The sequence below is a fragment of the Scyliorhinus canicula genome, chromosome 6, assembly GCF_902713615.1.
Source record: "Scyliorhinus canicula chromosome 6, sScyCan1.1, whole genome shotgun sequence".
NCBI lineage: Eukaryota > Metazoa > Chordata > Chondrichthyes > Carcharhiniformes > Scyliorhinidae > Scyliorhinus > Scyliorhinus canicula.
The window spans coordinates 171,583,077-171,603,890 of record NC_052151.1 but is presented as its reverse complement, the minus strand read 5'-3'; the positions used below and the strand labels follow the sequence as shown (position 1 = coordinate 171,603,890).

The 20,814-nt window shown below is 42.2% G+C and overlaps 1 protein-coding gene across 4 annotated transcripts in view; it reads left to right on the top strand.

Moving 5' to 3' along the window:
* Positions 1-4,871, top strand: part of mak (male germ cell-associated kinase) — a 74,850-nt gene extending 69,979 nt beyond the window's left edge. For all 4 annotated transcript variants that reach the window (XM_038800438.1, XM_038800436.1, XM_038800437.1 and 1 more), the window contains 2 exons: positions 832-945; positions 2,651-4,871. In XM_038800438.1, the coding sequence (XP_038656366.1) occupies positions 832-945; positions 2,651-2,805 (269 nt within the window). In that variant the 3' untranslated portion in view covers positions 2,806-4,871. The remainder of the gene's footprint in view (positions 1-831; positions 946-2,650) is intronic.
* The last annotated feature ends 15,943 nt before the right edge of the window (positions 4,872-20,814 follow it).

Here is a 20,814-nt window from a genome sequence, read left to right as displayed (position 1 = left end):
GGGGCATTTTAGCTGCTGCAAAATGTCAGAATTTCAGATATATTGTCCAGCGCGAGGGACCCGGTTCGATTCTGGGCTTCGGTCACTCTCTGTGTGGAGTTTGCACATTCTCCCTGTGTCTGTGTGGGTTTCCTCTGGGTGCTCCAGTTTCCACCCACAGTCCAAAGATATGTAGGTTATGTGGATTGGCCATGCTAAAATATTACCCCTTGGTGTCTGATGATGTGCAGGCTAGTTGAATTGATCATGATCAATGTGTGGGGTTGCAGGAGAGAGAGGGGGAGTGGGTTTGGCCGTGTGTTCTATTGGAGGGTTGGGGCAGCTTGATGGGCCGAATGGCCTCCTTCACTGTAGGGGTTTTATGATAGTGAAGGTGCTTCTTGGGAGCAACAATCAAAAGGGAAGATGAAAGGGTTTTTTCACTTATTGGGATCTGGAATGCTCTACTTGGAAAAAATGGTGGAGGTTGATTCCATAAATAACTTGTGTTGTACCGGCACTTAAGGATGAGGAACAAAAGGTAAGAAGTGTTGGATTAAGCACAGCTGTTGTTTAAAGCAGCCAGCCATGGACCAGACGGCTGCCTCCTGTGCTATTTGTTCTATTATTATATGAATTAAGAGTAGACTTTATCTCAAGTGCTCAATTTCAACAATAATCCCAAATCATTGTCATTCACTTTAGTGCACATATGTTTCACTGAAAATTACCTGTTTTTTAAAGGATCCTGTAAATAATTACAGTGGGAAGTTAAACTGCTTGTTCCTCAAGTAAAATTGAAGTTTTTACTGTCTTAATGAGTTATAACATTTTATGATTTTATTTTTTCAGTTTATACAACTGGGACTGATGTCTCTGGAGGATACACACCATCATTTCTTAAGAAAGAAGTTGGATCTGCTGGCCAAAGAGTGCAGTTGGCACCAGTTGTGGAATCTGATTCTAGTAAGTATAAAATACTTGTTTAATTGGACTACATGCACCTTTTCAGTTAACCTTCATATTCTTTACGTTATTTATAACTTTTTACAACTTTACAAGAATATTCTTTACAACTTTTTATACACACTTCTTCCGTTATCTCCTTGGGATATTTTTTCACAGTTGCTGGTAGCTTCTCCCATACGTCATCCAAGTGATTTCATGTGTCAGCTGAAATAGGGTCACCAAGATATTTGACATATCAAGGCCAAGCCTGATCCTGTCCTTGCCTGACATCCACAAATACTTTCAGAAGGAGTTCACCATGTAGCACGCAGGAGCAGTGATGCCTTTATTTTCTCATTGCATATTAAGGCATCCAGTTTTTAAAAATGCTTTTGCAGGATGGGACATAACTGGCAAGGCCGGCATTTGTTGTCCATTCCTAATTACCCTGGATAAGGTGGTGGTGAGCTGCTGATTTTAGCCACTGCTGTCCATGTGGTGTAAGTACACCTACAGTGCTGTTAGGGAGGGAGTTCCAGGATTTTGACCCAGCGACACTGAAGGAACAGTGATATATTTTCAAGCTAGGATGGTGTGTGGCTCAGGTAATTTCCAGGTGGTGATGTTCCCATGCGTCTGCTGTCCTTGCCCTTGGTGGTAAGTCCATGGATTTGGAAGGTGCTATCAAAAGAACTTTGGCTGAGATCAGCTAACATACCCTGGATCAGGGATTGAAACAAAGACTTTGGTGACCACTGGCTTTTTGTTTGCTGCCTTTAAAGCAAATAGAAATGAAACATAACGTTCTGACTAAAGTTTTACTTTTATATCAGTGCACCGCAAGACAAAGTAGCACATTGGCAATTGTGAAATTATGCGCTATTTTAGTAAATATTCTATGGAGTATAAAATACAACAGACTTAATTATAGTTTTTGTGGAGTATCACATTGGTTGATGAATTAGTATTGTAGGATTACTTATTCTATCTTCTAATAAGTGTCGATTGTCCGGTTGATTGGAGGTGTCGAAAATGATTCACTTCAACAGACCTTTTTACATAAGAACTAAATCAAAAACATAATAACGAAATATTCAAATGCATGGCAAAGAGTTCATTAATCAAAAAACATAAAATAAATCAAAAATAAATGAATGGAATGATTTTTTAACTCGAAGGTAGAAATTCTGGGCCACACCTTGGCCACGAGGTCTTAATCTTAAGGGAATCCTTATCTGTGGTCTAATCCCTTATTTACTCATTGGCTTCTAATTCTCAGCTGAGACCCTCTGGTTAGTTCAAGCAGATGACTGTCACTTAGAGGGCAATTTATTAATTAAACATTGGCCATTGCTTAAGATTGACAGGGATCCAACAGGAATAATTTAGTGAGTACGCGAGCTGTCTCACGAGCAGAGGATTCTTACTCCACGGCTAGCCATCAACCTTGCTGTAATTACTTAATTAATGGATTCTATTTGTTGAAACAAATGTTTGAATTTCTGCTGACGACTGTAAAGTTCAAGGTTTATTCATTATCTGAAACAATCTTTTCACAGTCGTGGTCTTTTGAATAATTCCATTCTTTAGCTATGCACTCAATCAGTACCTAAAGACAACAATAAATCAATGAATCAATAAATCAGTAACCTATTAGTATCATAAGGAAAAAGTTGCAGAAGAGTATTAACAGATTGACTATTTGCTCATTTTGCGTTCACAGATTATGCAACTTGGAAAGCCAGCCGACCACAATTGGGATGTCAGCCATATAATTCTTCAAGCAAGAGCATTAGTGGGTTAATGACACGCCCGCCTGCAGTCCACCCAATACATGGACGGATTGACTGGTCTTCCAAATATGGAGGGCACAGATAAAATAGATGTAAATAACATACAACTACATCTCAGTAGTATTGGTTTGGTAATATCATTTGAATATCTCAATTTTTCTGATTGAAAGTTGCCACATAATTGCTGTTGGGGTTGGTTAAGGTTGTTTCCATTAACAATTGGTGTTTTTCCTCACCTCTGAAGAGAAAGATATTTTTGCAAGAGCTTTTCTGAAAATTTGGTCGTTAATTTAATTTTTTTACACTTTTTCTCTACTTCTGTAAATATTGTGTAATATATATAACAAGTTATCAGGGTTTATATATATATATATATATATATATATATATATATATATATATATATATATATTTATCTATATATATATATATATATATATATATATATGTGTGTAATGTATTCAATATTTTGTTAAAGGACAGGTAGACCCATGCAGATCTTTTTGCATCTGAAAACTAGCATTTAAAGAATATACTCTGAATGCAGGCGCACTAAAAGTGTGAGACATTGAAATTTGCCTGTGGCAATCAAGCAGGGAGGTGTTTATTTTTCTATTTTTTTTGGGTGGGGGGGAGAATTTATTACCAAGTGTGAAGAATTATTTTTTGTAGCAGATTCATTGACTAGTCTTCATTCTTGTGGAACAGACTCGATGGGCCGAATGGCGTAGTTGTACTCGTATATATTATGGTCTTAATAAGTAAGCAGAGAAAAAGATTAAATTTCTTTATCTTTTATCACATCACTCACTTTTGGGAGTAGAGTGTAGTCCTGCTCTCAGGCCCCTCTCGATGTTCTGTACAAACTGGCTATAAAGAAATGGCACATTGGCGTCTTGCTCTTGTGCCACAAGAGATACGGCAAATCTATCACTTGGAAACTTCTGACTTCAACCATGTACCCTGCCACTAAATGGCACAAGCATTCTGGCACTCGTGTTCTGTGCCACTTTCCATCTCTGTTCTTTCGTTCCCTAAGTAATTTTAAGATGTTATTGAAAATACATTTTAGAGAATTACATTGAGAAGTATTAGCTGTAGATTACTGTGTAAAAGTCGACCCTTTAAACGTCAAAAATACTTTCCAAAAACACAGGGGTTGACTAATATTCTAAATTTAAAGGTGAACCACTGTTTTTGGCAGACTTGTAGATATGCACACATACTGTTTGGACTAAACTTCTTTCAGGCAAAGTAATGAATGGACCAAACCAAGTAGCAAGTGCATCAGCCTTCTCCTATATTTACCTGGCAAAACAGACTTGACTCATAAAGTGCACACACATTTTACTTGAACTTCCTAAAACTCCAATTTATTTTGTTCCTATTTCCTTCTTTGGAGCCTTCCAGAATGGGCTCACAGTTGATTTAAAGGTGACCATTTTCCAGGTTGTGTTGTGACTAGCCACAATTTCTTTACTTCCCACTTTCCACATAAATAACGTCCATCATCTGTCTAGTTAATACGGGGGAAAATGGCCTTTCTTTGAATTTGGGTAAAGATCAAGTTCAAAGGTCAGTCATCACTGGGACTAGAGTTTTCTGGTCTGCAATGTAACATCGGTTCTCATGTTGAGGGGTTCCAGTGTTCAAGGAAAGTATCATTGAATGGTCTCCACTGCATTTTATTTGTGGAGAGCTTTAAAATCAAATTTTTCCTGAGCTCTGCTATTATGTAAATTCTGTCTGACTTCCAGTTGTGTGTTTTGTCTTTGAGGAGTCTTTTTTCTTTGTAGTTTTTGGGAAATTCTTCCAATAGTTTGAGAAAAACATGATGCTTCTGAAGTATACTCATGTCTGTATTGCATCAATCTTTTCAAATCTATTTTAACCTGTAGCATCTGATGAGCTGGGCTATAGTAGTGCAATCAAAATGCATTAAAGCAATGCAGGAAATTGCATACATGTTAATTTGTTCTAATTGTGCTCAATATTTTTCATTTTTATAGCTTTAATATAGTTTAAAAATTAGTCAAATTTTCTATTATACTGTACTGTTAATTTCAAAGATTTTTCTCTTGTAATTAAGCTGTTCCTTGGATCTACCCACATACCATATTTGTACAGAATTAAAATTTAGATTTAACTGCTCATCTCCAGTTTTCTTCTGAGACTAAACATTTGATCGAATTGAGGATATGAAGTGTTCAGAAAATATAGGGAAGAGGAAGAAAGGGAGGTGGGGTAGAAGTACTAATTAGGGAAGAAATTGAGGGGATGTCCATGAGGAGGAAAAGACAGAATCCATTTAGTTAGAATTGAGAAGTAAGACTGGAATTATAATGCTACTGGGGAGATTCTATTAACCTGCAAATAGTGAGAGACAGATATAAGAGCATAATCTGCAGGGAAGTCGCATATCTAAGAACTATGAATGGTGATGTTGGGAGACTTTAATTACCCAAGGTCAATTGGGATAATGTTGGAATAATGGCTAAGGAATGGAAAGGGGGTGGGGGGTGGAAGGAATTTATTAAATGTGTTCAGGAGAACTTCCTTTAGCAGTATGTTCTCGGTCCAATGAGGAGGGAGGCATTGTTGGATCTGGTGCTGGGGAATGAAATGGAACAAATGGACAATGTGGGGCAGTACTTGGGTAAAAGTGCTCGTTGGATCATAAGGTTTGGACTAACATTGGAGTTAGCATAAAAGGGAACTTAAAAATCTAGTCATAAATAATAAGCAGGTTGCAAGAGACAGCATGGGACCTATTGGGGATAAAGAAGGTCATGCATGCTTGGAAGTGCAAGTCAAGGCTGGAATACTTCATGATACTTTGCATTGGTGTTGACAGGATATCAGTAGAAATGGAAGATGGTAGAGATAATGAACTAGATGAACATTGGTACGAAGGACGGACTGGAAAGGTTGACCATAATCTTCCGCACTTCCCCAGGTACAGTGGAGTTGCCAAAGGATCAAAGAATGGCAAATGTTCAAGATGGTGTAAGGACATTCCTAACAACTACAGATCGGTCAGTTTAGTGTCAGTGGTGGGTCAGGTTTTGTAACCATAGTTGGGCAAAACAAAATATCAACGAGCAGTTGGAGAAGTTTGGGTCAGTAAGGAGAGCCAGCACGGATTGTAAAAGAAAGATTGTGCCCATGAATTTAATTGAATCTTTTGATGAAGTAATGGAGAAGATTGATGAAGGGAAAGCAATGGACACTGGCTGTATGAATTTAAAGAAAGCATTTCACATAAAAGACTGGTTAACCAAATTATGCCTCATATAATAGCCATCTGCGTCAGCTTGGATCAAGAACTGGATAAGAACAGGAACAGTGAGTGGATGTTTTTCAGACTGGAAAATGGTAGACTGGTGTTCGCCAAGGTTCAGTGCCAGTGGTTTTTTGACTTGTATATTGGAATGCAAAGTAAAGTTCCAAAATTTGCCAATGATTGCATACTTGGAAATATGGCTGACAGTTGGGGATGATGCCAATTGTCTAAAACAGGACATATATAGGTGGGCAAGTAAAATGGACAGACAAGTCAGAATTTAATGCAAAGAAAAGTGAGGTGATGCACTTTGGCTAAAGGAGAGAAGCAATATAGACAAAATTACTCAGTTCTTAAAAAGGTACAGGAACAAGGACCGTGGGCTCGTGCATAGAACTGTAAAGTTGGTAGGACATGATAGTTGGCAAAGTGTATGGGATCTTGGGAGTCATAAAAGCGGGGAGGTAATGCTCGACCTGTATAAAGCTCTGGTGAGGCCGCAATTAAATAATTGCTCCCATTTCCCGACGACACCCTTTACCACAATGGTTCCAGGAATCAGGGATTTTAACTACAAGATTAGGGTGGAGAATTTGGATTGTTCTCCTGAGAGCAAAGGAGATTGAGGAAAGATTGATAGAGCTGTGCAAAATTATGACAGATTTATATAAGGTACACAAAAACAAAACCGTTCCCATTAGCTGTTTGTGCAAGAACCAAGGGACGCGTTTACGGTTTTGTCGAAGTGAAACACGGTGAATATGCGGAATAACATTTAATGCTGCGAATGGTAATTATATGGAATTTTGCTGCCCAGGTGATGATGGATGATTTCCAAAGGAAATTGGATGGGTCCTGGAGAGAAATAAACTTGCAGGAGAAAGGGTGCAGAGCCGGGGACTGGAATTAATTAGAATGCTCAAAGAGAACCAGCAAGGACTCAATGGGCTGAATGGCTACCTTTTTAAAAAAAAATTTTTTTTTTAATTTGAGTTGCCAAATATTTTTCTTTTTCCAATTAAGGGGCAATTTAGTGTGGTCAATCCTAACCTGCACATCTTTGGGTTGTGAGGTGAATGTGCAAACTTCACACTGACAGTGACCCAGGGCCGGGATTCGAACCCAGGTCCTCAGTGCTGCAGTCACAGTGCTAACCATTACGCCACATGCTACCATTGGCTGAATGGCGACCTTTTGTTGCACTGTCTCTGATTCTGATTTTTACTTTCTGGCCTTTGCTTTTTCACTAAAGGATGTTGATTCCGCAACCCCCCCCCCCCCCCCCCCACAAAATGCAGGTTGTTCATGACTGCATGCAAATTTGATGATGATGGGCTTATAGTGAAAGAACAAGACACCTCTGTTTTGTGGCGATATCATGTTCAACAATGAGGCAGCAGTGGTACAAGTAGGAGGAACATGTACCCAGGCCACTTTTGACGTTTTTGCAACCTGTAAATCGTGCTAATTTCTCTCAGCACTTTCATCTACCTATTTATTTTCTAACTATTTCTCTTCTATAATATGCACATTCGCAGACTTCATCAGAACCACAAAAGATGTTTGTTTTTTAAGAAAAATTGTACAGAGGCCAGCAGCCCACCTGGTTTCCCTTGAGCAGCCCACCCGGTTGCCCTTGTGCCTGGATGTCTTCTGCCCCAGAGAGGACTCCACCCTCTGGGTTGATCACCACTCTCTTCCCAATTGGTTCCCCAAGCCAGGTGATCCTCTTCTGCTGAGTTGCCTTTAAAGGGACAATCATCACAAATCCCCACATCTTCCTTGTCACATCTCTTGTTCTTTTTTTCAGCAGCCCCAATGTGTCATGTATATCCCTATCCCTCCCTCTTACACAAACATGCTTTTGTGTTGATGGTGCTTTTGAAATAAAAGATGAGCACATTCATCTTTCGCAGCTGAATGGTGCCAGTGGCGAAGCATGCTTCAGCATTCTGCCTGTGGAGCCACTTAGCTTGTCTTGCAAATTGTATTCACCAGTGTCACTGGACATGCCAAATGAAAATATCCTAGCTTCATGCAGCGAGGGAACACTCTTGGGTCTGAGGTTTTTACATTGGGTCTGAGGCTTCTACATTATTATTAAGGTAGGACACGGGTAGAGTTGGTTATCTGAATGTGTCATGGTGACATTTTTATGCATGTGGTTTTCATCAGGCAAACCACCTGTGTTGCCCTGGAAACCATCAGTTTATTTAACTCCATGCCTCATTAGAATCTGAGTTTCCCACCTGATCTGATCTACCCAGCTCACCTGCCTATTTGCAGAGCACAATTTAAATGATTGCATGTGGTTCCTGATTAAACTTTGGGGAAATGTTAGAAATGCTGAGGAACTGCAGCTGCAGGTTCTCTCGAACCTCACTGGGAAGTCCTGCTGGAAGAGGGCATGGTGAGGGAGAAAGTCCCAGCCAGTGGCAGGAGGATCCCCAAAGACCTTGTTCACCAGCCATGGAGTGACATTGCATAGAACCATCACCCCAGGACCTGGATTAAGTGTTAAAGCAGCAAGCGTGAGTACGGCTCTTCATTTCCCCAGGAGACTTGCATAGTGTGAGTGTACTAGAACATAGAACATAGAACAGTACAGCACAGAACAGGTCCTTCGGCCCTCGATGTTGTGCCGAGCCATGATCACCCTACTCAAACCCACGTATCCACCCTATACCCGTAACCCAACAACTGCCCCACCCCTTAACCTTACTTTTTAGGACACTACGGGCAATTTAGCATGGCCAATCCACCTAACCCGCACATCTTTGAACTGTGGGAGGAAACCGGAGCACCCGGAGGAAACCCACGCACACACTGGGAGGACGTGCAGACTCTGCACAGACAGTGACCCAGCCGGGAATCGAACCTGGGACCCTGGAGCTGTGAAGCATTTATGCTAACCACCATGCTACCGTGCTGCCCGATACTAATCCAGAAAACCAGGCCTCGTTTGTTGCTGCTTTTCAGTGGTCAAGGTGATATTGTAATAGCCAAGTCCCTTTATTATACTGTCCCTTCTATCAACGAGGTGTAAATAAAGTACAATAATGGGCTGCCTGTAGTTGAGCATGTGTTAGTGTAATACACAACAACAGGATCAGCTAACCCTCACAGTGCTGTAAAAGTTGGGGCAGCAAGCAGTAACCCATCTAGAGATTCTGCAAAGGGGATTTATTTCTCATCTCTTGTGTACACCCTTCCTCATACCTCACACTGTTGATTTTTACAAGCTGGCCATCTTTAATGTTTTCTGGTCCTGATGATAGATGGCCCACGTGATAGTGAGATGAGGAATAGGGAGAGAGAGCAATTAAACACGTGGCTACAGGGATGGTGCAGGCGGGAGGGATTCAGATTTCTGGATAACTGGGGCTCTTTCTGGGGAAGGTGGGACCTCTATAGACAGGATGGTCTACATCTGAACCTGAGGGGCACCAATATCCTGGGGGGGAGATTTGTTAGTGCTCTTTGGGGGGGTTTAAACTAATTCAGCAGGGGCATGGGAACCTGGATTGTAGTTTTGGGGTACAGGAGATTGAGAGTATAGAGGTCAGGAGCACAGATTTGACTTCGCAGGAGGGTGCCAGTGTTCAGGTAAGGGGTTTGAAGTGTGTCTACTTCAATGCCAGGAGTATACGAAATAAGGTAGGGGAACAGGCAGCATGGGTGGGTACCTGGGACTTCGACGTTGTGGCCATTTCAGAGACATGGATAGAGCAGGGACAGGAATGGTTGTTGCAGGTTCCGGGGTTTAGGTGTTTTAGTAAGCTCAGAGAAGGGGGCAAAAGAGGGGGAGGTGTGGCGCTGCTAGTCAAGGACAGTATTACGGTGGCGGAAAGGATGCTAGATGGGGACTCTTTTTCTGAGGTAGTATGGGCTGAGGTTAGAAACAGGAAAGGAGAGGTCACCCTGTTGGGAGTTTTCTATAGGCCACCTAATAGTTCTAGGGATGTAGAGGAAAGGATGGCGGAGATGATTCTGGAAAAGAGCGAAAGTAACAGGGTAGTTGTTATGGGAGACTTTAACTTTCCAAATATTGACTGGAAAAGATATAGTTCGAGTACATTAGATGGGTCGTTCTTTGTACAATGTGTGCAGGAGGGTTTCCTGACACAATATGTTGACAGGCCAACAAGAGGCGAGGCCACATTGGATTTGGTTTTGGGTAATGAACCAGGCCAGGTGTTAGATCTAGAGGTAGGTGAGCACTTTGGAAACAGTGACCACAATTCGGTGACCTTTACGTTAGTGATGGAAAGGGATAAGTATACCCCGCAGGGCAAGAGTTATAGCTGGGGGGAGGGCAATTATGATGCCATTAGACATGACTTAGGATGTGTTGGTTGGAGAAGTAGGCTGCAAGGGTTGGGCACACTGGATATGTGGAGCTTGTTCAAGGAACAGCTATTGCATGTTCTTGATAAGTACGTACCAGTCAGGCAGGGAGGAAGGGGTCGAGCGAGGGAACCGTGGTTTACCAAAGAAGTGGAATCTCTTGTTAAGAGGAAGAAGGAGGCCTATGTGAAAATGAGGCATGAAGTTTCAGTTGGGGCGCTTGATAGTTACAAGGAAGCGAGGAAGGATCTAAAGAGAGAGCTGAGACGAGCAAGGAGGGGACATGAGAAGTCTTTGGCAGGTAGGATCAAGGAAAACCCAAAAGCTTTCTATAGGTATGTCAGGAATAAAAGAATGACTAGGGTAAGAGTAGGGCCAGTCAAGGACAGTGGTGGGAAGTTGTGTGTGGAGGCTGAGGAGATAAGCGAGATACTAAATGAATACTTTTTGTCAGTATTCACTCAAGAAAAAGATAATATTGTGGAGGAGAATGCTGAGACCCAGGCTATTAGAATAGATGGCATTGAGGTGCGTAGGGAAGAAGTGTTGGCAATTCTGGACAAGGTGAAAATAGATAAGTCCCTGGGGCCGGATGGGATTTATCCTAGGATTCTCTGGGAAGCCAGGGAAGAGATTGCTGAGCCTTTGGCTTTGATTTTTTAGGTCATCATTGGCTACAGGAATAGTGCCAGAGGACTGGAGGATAGCAAATGTGGTCCCTTTGTTCAAGAAGGGGAGTAGAGATAACCCCGGTAACTATAGGCCAGTGAGCCTAACGTCTGTGGTGGGTAAGGTCTTGGAGAGGATTATAAAAGATACGATTTATAAGCATCTAGATAGGAATAATATGATTAGGGATAGTCAGCATGGTTTTGTGAAGGGTAGGTCATGCCTCACAAACCTTATCGAGTTCTTTGAGAAGGTGACTGAACAGGTAGACGAGGGTAGAGCAGTTGATGTGGTGTATATGGATTTCAGTAAAGCGTTTGATAAGGTTCCCCACGGTCGGCTATTGCAGAAAATACGGAGGCTGGGGATTGAAGGTGATTTAGAGATGTGGATCAGAAATTGGCTAGTTGAAAGAAGACAGAGAGTGGTAGTTGATGGGAAATGTTCAGAATGGAGTTCAGTTACGAGTGGCGTACCACAAGGATCTGTTCTGGGGCCGTTGCTGTTTGTCATTTTTATAAATGACCTAGAGGAGGGCGCAGAAGGATGGGTGAGTAAATTTGCAGACGACACTAAAGTCAGTGGAGTTGTAGACTGTGCGGAAGGATGTTGCAGGTTACAGAGGGACATAGATAAGCTGCAGAGCTGGGCTGAGAGGTGGCAAATGGAGTTTAATGTGGAGAAGTGTGAGGTGATTCACTTTGGAAAGAATAAGAGGAATGCGGAATATTTGGCTAATGGTAAAATTCTTGGTAGTGTGGATGAGCAGAGGGATCTCGGTGTCCATGTACATAGATCCCTGAAAGTTGCCACCCAGGTTGATAGGGTTGTGAAGAAGGCCTATGGTGTGTTGGCCTTTATTGGTAGAGGGATTGAGTTCCGGAGCCATGAGGTCATGTTGCAGTTGTACAAAACTCTAGTACGGCCGCATTTGGAGTATTGCGTACAGTTCTGGTTGCCTCATTATAGGAAGGACGTGGAAGCTTTGGAACGGGTGCAGAGGAGATTTACCAGGATGTTGCCTGGTATGGAGGGAAAATCTTATGAGGAAAGGCTGATGGACTTGAGGTTGTTTTCGTTAGAGAGAAGAAGGTTAAGAGGTGACTTAATAGAGGCATACAAAATGATCCGAGGGTTAGATAAGGTGGACAGCGAGAGCCTTCTCCCGCGGATGGGGGTGGCTAGCACGAGGGGACATAGCCTTAAATTGAGGGGTAATATATATAGGACAGAGGTCAGAGGTGGGTTTTTTACGCAAAGAGTGGTGAGGCCGTGGAATGCCCTACCTGCAACAGTAGTGAACTCGCCAACATTGAGGGCATTTAAAAGTTTATTGGATAAGCATATGGATGATAAGGGCATAGTGTAGGTTAGATGGCCTTTAGTTTTTTTTTCCATGTCGGTGCAACATCGAGGGCCGAAGGGCCTGTACTGCGCTGTATCGTTCTATGTTCTATGAAGGACGATTGCCTAAAATGTTAACTTGCTGCTATTTTTACGTGGTGCCTTCATCTGATGGGCAATGAGCTATGGTTTTTGCTTACAGATGCCCTCGTGTGGACAATTCATATATGGCACTTTTTCAATAGTGATGCCACTATTAATTCTTGGATTGGTATTGTTTATTGCCATGTGTACCGAGATATAGTGAAAAGTATTTTTCTGCGAGCAGCTCAAACCGATCATTTAGTACATTAAAAGAAAAGAAAATACATTATATTGATCATTTGGTAGTACAGAACTTGAATATTGCTGAAAAAATACATTTTGTTTTTACGCATCAGAACAGGGGCAAGAGTACCACTGTCAGGGGAAATAACTTTATACCATATAAAGAGACTGCTGATTGGTTGGCAAGTGGACTCTTGCTTGGTAGAGGTATTGCCATGGAGGATGCACCAGTTAATGGTGACTGACAGTTTTTTCTAATTTTTCCAATTAAGGGGCAATTTTAGGGTTGCCAATTCATCTACCTGGCACATCTTTAGGTTGTGGGGTGAGACCTAGGCAGATGAGAGGAGAACGTGCAAACTCCACATGGACAGTGACCCAGGGCTGGGATCGAACCTGGGCCCTCGGTGCCATGATGCAGCACTGCTAACCACTGCACTACCATGCTGCACGGGGTGACTGACCATTAACTGCTATGCATTGTTTTAAAATTTAAGCCATGCAGCTTGACTTTGATCAAGGCATTGCCCTGGGGAATGAAGCAGTGAATGGCTGTCACTTACTTTGTTTAGTGTGTGTGTGTGTGTGTGTGTGTGTATATATATGTGCACAGAGAACAAGCAATCAGCGCTCTTTTTGACAGTATTCAGTGTTGTTTCTCTTGTCATTGTCCTGATGAGTGCCTGATGAAAAGCTTTGGCAAAATGCCCTGTATTGAAAACTCAAGCCAGCGGAACCTGGGCCATCAATATGACTTCAGTATTATTTGCGCACTATTATTTTAGGGAAAAGGCTGGGGAATAGAGGCTGATCTCAATTTAAGGTAGATCATGAGAGAAATCTATCTCACTCGGCTCCATCTGCAACAAGCCCTCCCCATCTTCATGGTGACTGATACACCTGAATGCCAAGAATAAATATGTCTTATTACCCGTTGTACCCTTTATGATAAATATTGTGAAGCTAAAACCAAAAGCTCTCCATACAAAAGCACATCGGCATATTTTATCATTCTTTGAAGCCGGGTTAGATAATTTCGCAAAATGCATTTTTTTTTAGTAAAGGGAAAAAGTATTATGGTAGCAAATGCTTTGCATTTTGTCGCACAATACATGGGAACAGGCGCTGTCGTACATAGACAGCTTCAATTGTGAGGCAGGGAAGAATCTGTGTAGTGGAGAGCCACATTCTACCTGACAGATAGTGAAAATGTTCGTTGTGATTTATTGCAAGGAGCAATACAAGGATAACTTATAATGGAAAGGTTGCATGGGGATATTAGGAAATGCGTCCCTCTGGCTCTTTGGTTGTCAAAGGTATTTATTTGACTGTCTTGCTTAATCAGGTTATTTTTGCTCCTCCAACTGCTCAGTATGACTTCTTTCAATACTGAGGTTATGGTGAATGTAGCAGCGTATAAGAATCCAGGAAACATTGCCTAATTTATACTGAAGGATAGCCCCCAGATCTGCCAAGTCTGGAATTTTTATTCATAAAGTACAGTTCTGGAAATTAAAGATATATAGAGCAGTGTATTGCTTTGCAAACTAGTCTGACACCCCTTTAAATTTAATTTCAAGCAGGTAAACTGCATGAAAGATCAAAAGAGGATTGGTTCAATACACATCCTGTGCTGTGTGAGAACTCGTGGGCATTCCTTGGTCTTCATGTCACTATTATGTGCAGGAAGTGTAATTAGCTGGAGGAGCTTTAATTCAGGGTTCAGAATATGAGCAGCAGCTGGCATATCCGCAAGGCTGAGCACTGTGTGGGTAGACTCTGGTGTGTTCACCCCACAGCTTAAGGGTGTGCAAGAAAAGAGGGAATAGGTGTCCACCAGACAGACTAGGAATACAAGGCAGGAGTCCCTCTCTAACAGTTCTGAATATTGGTGAAAGTGAAGATTCCTCTGGGGATTGTAGCAAGAGCCAAATCCACAGCATCATGGGTGGCTCAGCTGTACGTGGGATGGAGACATGAGGAAGATAGCAGATTACATGATTAGGGGTATGGATGTAGGCATGAACCAAGGTTGGTATGTTGCCTCCCTGATGGCAGGATCCAGGATTTAACTGAGCAACTGGAACATGGAGGGGGAGGGAGAATTCAAACTGTCGAGGTCCATTTCAATACCAAAAACATAGGTAGGAAGAGAGTTGAGGTCCTTCAGGCAGATTTTTGGGAGTAGAAAAGAGAATAAGCAGGACCTCAAAGTTGGGGAACCTAACAGTTGCTCATATTTAGACCACTTAAAAAAAAATGTATCGACAGTGCTTGAGGGCTCCTCATCCTTCCTTGCACCCAGTCCTGTTGGGCTGCCAAACAAAATTGAGGTAATCCATTAGAGGTTAACTGAGTTTCATAATCAGAATTCCTTTATGCCCTATTCTTATGGAGTAAGAAGAGTCTGAAGCAGAGGAATGCAGGAAAGGTAAACTCAGGAAGCAAGATTAGAGCAGGATGATATCAGTATTACGAATGTACAGATTCCAGTACCCCTGCTGTAATTGGAGTCAACAATCTGTGACATGAGACTGTATTTGCCCAAAGAAGCATTAAAATAATTATGTCCCCCCTGCTACAGCCAGCCCTCCAGTCCATCCCTGCCATTTGGACCACACTTAGTCATTGTGAGTTATCCCTCTGGCAGTGACGTGTGAGGACAGTGCAATTTTCATGTATTGTTTATTTCCCCAGGGCACAATGGGTGGTAAGTAGGTGAGACTCCTATGGCTCTTGAAACACCACCTAAAACAACCCTAAAAACATTCCATTCATTAAATGTGAAGTTTGTGAACCGCACAGATCACTTATTGTTCTATCATCCTGGGAGTTGAGGAACGGTCATTGACGACCACTACCACCTGCCTTGATGAGTGGTGTCTTCTTGCTCACCCTATTAGCCCAATACTTTGAGCTGAATGAGAAATATGCAGTGCAACACTTGCTTGCCACCACTGCTCCTCCTTGTACTTAATCCTTAACCTTTGCTGTTCCGCTTAATCTGGATCCTTGCTGTATCCCTACCCAGTTTTTTTTTTCCTGCAATATAATTAACCACCATTGGGTTCTCCCAACCGCAGGCACTGAACATTGATTTGCCTATGAAGTGTAGTGTTCCACTGTTTTGCTGTAGCCAGACTGACCCCCTACATTTTCTGGTTGCAAAAGAACCCCCCCCCCCCCCCTTGCCATCCCCCTTGTGAATTTCTGGCTTCCCATATGTTAGGCGCACCTGCGAACAACTTAGTGAAATAATTTGTCTTCGTTGTTTCTCTCAGTAAGTATTGCCTGTCTGCAACTGAGTTAGTGCGCTGGATACTTTTAAAAAATAAATTTAGACTACTCAATTAATTATTTCCAATTAAGGGGCAATTTAGCATGGCCAATCCACCTACCCTGCACATCTTTGGGTTGTGGGGCGAAACCCACGCAAACACAGGGAGAATGTGCAAACTGCACACGGACAATGACCCAGAGCTGGGATTGAACCTGGGACATCGGAGCCATGAGGCAGCAGTGCTAATATATATATATATATGGCTGGTTTAGCTCACCAGGCTAAATTGCTGACTTTTAAAGCAGGCCAGCAGCACGGTTCGATTCCCGTACCAGCCTCCCCGGACAGGTGCCGGAATGTGGCGACTAGGGGCTTTTCACAGTAACTTCATTGAAGCCTACTCGTGACAATAAGCCATTTTCATTTCATATAGAAGAGAAGGGAACACGCACAAAAAATAAAAACAACAAAAAAAGTTAGAATAAAATAACTAGTAGGGTATTATGTGCTACCTCAACAACAGCAGCTCTACAATTGGCAGTATTGTTTTTAGCACATAAATAGACATCTGTTTGTCTGGGGGGTACATATACATTTGGGCATCGGGGAAAAAATTACAGAAGGCAATACGCGAATGGATCTCGTGTTGGTGTTGTCGCTTACTTCTCCCGGACGGTTTACGCAGCCATTGTCTTGCGATCACCTCCGCTTCAGCCGTTCGTCCCATCTTTCGCCCGGATTTTCCTTGTTCTCTGCTCCTGTAGATGCCAAGTTTGTTATTGTTTCACGTGCCCCCCTTCCGGCTGTCATTCCCTTGCCTCCCCACCCCCACCTCGCTGGTTCCCCTCTATTGTTCCCTGTCTCCTCCCTCTTCCACCCCTCACCTCCCCTTCTCCTGTGGTTCGCCTTTCTTTTCTCTTAGGTATAGCTGCTGTTGTTTCCCCTGCCCCCCCCCCCCTCCCCTCCGCCTTAGCTACTTTCCCCTGATTCTTGGCTACCTGTCTATTCTTCTGCTTGTTCGTTGGCCACAAACAGGTCCCGGAATGGCTCCCATGTTCTGTGGAAGCCATCGTCTGACCCTCGGATGGCGAATTTGATTTTCTCTATTTGGAGAGATTCTGAGAGGTCGGACAGCCAGTCTGCAGCTTTAGGTGGTGCTGCTGACCGCCAGCCGAACAGGATTCTATGGCAGGCGATCAAGGAGGCAAGGGCATCCGCCCTCTTCCCCTGGAATAGAACTGGCTGGTCTGATACCCCGAAGACCGCCACTTTTGGGCATGGCTTCACCCTCATCCCCACCACATTGGACATTGGCATGGCTCCACCCTCATCCCCACCACTTTGGACATGTATGCTGGATACTTAAGGAGGTCGCTGGCTCCCACAGTATTTGAATCCACTTGAATAAAACTCATTGAGCCAGAATGTGCAACTAAAATGTTCTTCAACTTTAAGTATGTGAATTTTCTATAACTTAAAATAATAAAACAGTATTAGAACACAATAAATTTATTGATCACAGAAAACCGTTGTATGACTAATTTGATTGATTGAATGTTCCAGCGTTTAAAATTGAGCAAAAAAAACCTATTTTTAATCCTATAAAATAGAAAGACATACACTGGGCTATTAACTTTCCAATCCTTAACAACAAATATGACTGTAAATTTGTACTGTTTTCCAGAAACACATTCTATTTAATAATCGTGACGCACTTTCAATATTTACAAAATGTCTCAACTTCAGGAAATCATTTTGCAAGCAAACGAGATAGTAAAATCAGAGCTTTGTAAATTATTTAAAATATAATAACCTTGTCTGGAATTTGATATCTGCACAAAGTAAAGTGGGTAGTTTGTTAACAGTCCATTGTTCAGTAAGAGAATGACTTGCTTGGTTTGATTAAGGAAAGTACTGATGCTTGCTACTGTTAAGTGCTTGTGTTAGAAAAGAAAAAGTAATACAACTGGAGAAATGCTTGAGGAGGTATTAAGGGGAGAATGATGTGCAGCTGCCATCTGAAAGCGAGAAAGCAACAAGAAATGTGGAAAGAAAACAAAACCAACTGCGGACAAGAGATTACAGCTTGTATTTGTTAAATTTAATGTTGAGTCGAGAAGGGAATCTGTAAGTGCCTGATGCACGTGCTGTTTCTTGAGAAGTCACTTAAAAGGTTGCAAACCTGAAACATCATGAAGCATCAGAATATCCACTTGCAAACTATTGGTAACATTATACATTCAACAACAAAGGTCCCAGGTCCCAAACAGTCCCATAGCCCCCAGAGGCCTACAAGCAGACACAAACTGGGTTAACCTTTTGGGCTCCCCACATGGCAACTTTCCCACTCACTGTTGGTTAAATACCAGTGGGGATGGGATGAGGCCTTTATGTGGTCTTCCTTGACCTGGACTAAATTAGGGAGAAGGCTGGAGGCCACTAAACTTGCCAAGGACGGGGGCTTTAAATTCCGTCTGATGTATGAGTCACTGTGCGTCCTGATGCTTACCCCCACGCTCCCTGTGAGCAATGTTCCACACTGAGTGTGCCTCCGGATCGTGGAAATGCCTCTTTTTAAAAGCCCTGAGTGTGAAGCTAGTGCAGAACATTGAAGGGAAAGACCCTCCATTCTAAAATGGTTTTAATTATTGGAGGGAATTTGGTTCAGAGTTCTGTCTACAATACCTGCATTTATAAATCCTAAAAATATATGCAATTCAATGATAATTACAGGATGCTTAAAGCTTCAAATTTACACTTTAGATTTCCAGGCAGAATCAGTGGACCAAATAAGTACACACAAAAAACTGGAGTTTCTCAAACACTCATAAATATAGCCTATTATTCATTTCAAGGCACATCCTTTGGGATACAGGTTGATATTGATCATTCCTGTCAGACCCAAAAGGCTGCCACTTCATATAAACAAGGTTTTCTCATAAGAGGTACTGTAGGCCCTGACTATATCAACTAAATACAGGCTGCAGAATGGGACAAAGTGATTTACTGAAAAGCAAATCTCCGAGTGACCTTGAAAACACATTTCAGGTGGCCAAACATTTATGTAAACCCAACTCATTCAGTGATTTATTGGTAACAAACTTCAAAAGTATGACTATTTGTCAAACAAAATCAAGATGTGTTAGTAGTTCAAATACCCACTGCTAACAGAATTAGTCTAAGACTTATGCATATTTGGGGTCATGCTAATTATTTTCAAGGATAGATTTAACAGGAATAGAATGATTGATGTCAATGAAATAGAAACACTGACTTGGCCAATTATTTTTTTTAATTAACTAATTTTTCCAGGACGCGAGTGTTGCTGGCTAGACCAGCATTTACTGCCCAACCCCAGTTGCCCTTGTGAAGGTGGTGGTGAGCAGCCCACAGTGCTGTTTTGGAGGGACGTCTTGGATTTTGACCTAGTGAAAGAAAAGAAATGGTGATATATTTCCTAGTCAGAATTGTGTGTCTTGGATAACATGCAGATGGTGGTGTTCCCATCCTTTTGTAACCCTTGTCCTAGGTGGTAATGGTTGTGCCTTGTAGATGGTGTACACTGCTGCCACTGTGGAAGGAGTGAATGTGCAAGGTGGTGGATGGGGTGCCAATCTCTTAATCCTTAGAATGAATCCCTTTACACGGTGTTCTCGTAAAAGCTTTCTGTCCTTAATTGTATCTCACACCCCTCCTTGTAAATGCGCATTCTCTGGCCCATCCTCTGCAGAACTAAACATAAGCAAAAAGTCAAAATGATCCTTTCCAGAAATCTCTTAATTAATCTTTGCAATTCTGGGCACCACACTTGAGGAAGGATGTCTCTGCCTAAAGCAGGGTGCAAAGGAGATTTACTAGGATGGCAAAAAGGGTAAATCAGAGGCTGGTTTAGCTCAGTGGGCTAGACAGCTGCTTTGCGATGCAGAACAAGGCCAGCAACTCAGGTTCATTTCCTGTACCAGCTGAGAATTCTGAATTCCCCCTCTGTACCCAAACAGGCGGCGGAATGTGGCAACTAGGGGCTTTTCACAATAACTTAATTGCAGTCTTAATGTAAGCCTACTTGTGGCAATAAAGATAATTTACATTTAAGACTTGAATTATGTGGAGAGAAACCACGATTTTCTCCCTTAGAGCAAGGAATACTAAGGGGAGATTTGATAGAGGTATTCAAAATCACAAATAGTTACAGTGGAGTAAACAAGGAGAAATTATTTTAGCTGGTGGAGGGTTGGTAACCAGATGGCACAAATTTAAGGTAATTGGCAAATTTACTGGAGGGACATGGGCAAGGGGTGGGGGGGGGGGGGGGGGTGGAGTTGAGGCATGTTGTTTGATCTGGAATGCACAGTATTTCAGATTTGGAAGATGATTCAGTCAGAACATTCAAAGGAGAATTGGATGAATATCTGAAGGGGGAAATGTTCAGGACTATGGGGAAACGCATGGGAATGGGATTTTTTTTATTTGTTCATGGGATGTGGAAGTCGCTGGCTGAGCCACCATTTATTGCCCATCCACGAGGGCATTTAGGAGTCAACCACATTGCTGTGGGTCTGGAGTCACATGTAGGCCAGACCAGGTAAGAATGACAGATTTCCTTCCCTAAAGGACGTTAGTGAACCAGATGGTTTTTTTATGACAATCGACAATGGTTCCATGGTCACCTTTAGACTTTTAATTCCAGATTTCTAATTAATTGGTTAGTGCTACAAAAGAGCCAGCACAGACACATTGAGCTAAACAGCTGCCTCCTGTGCTGTATGATTCTACGATTGGAGTGACATAATGTCTAATGGCATGGCCCTTGTCATTGAAAGACACTTGCATCTTGATTGTGCTGT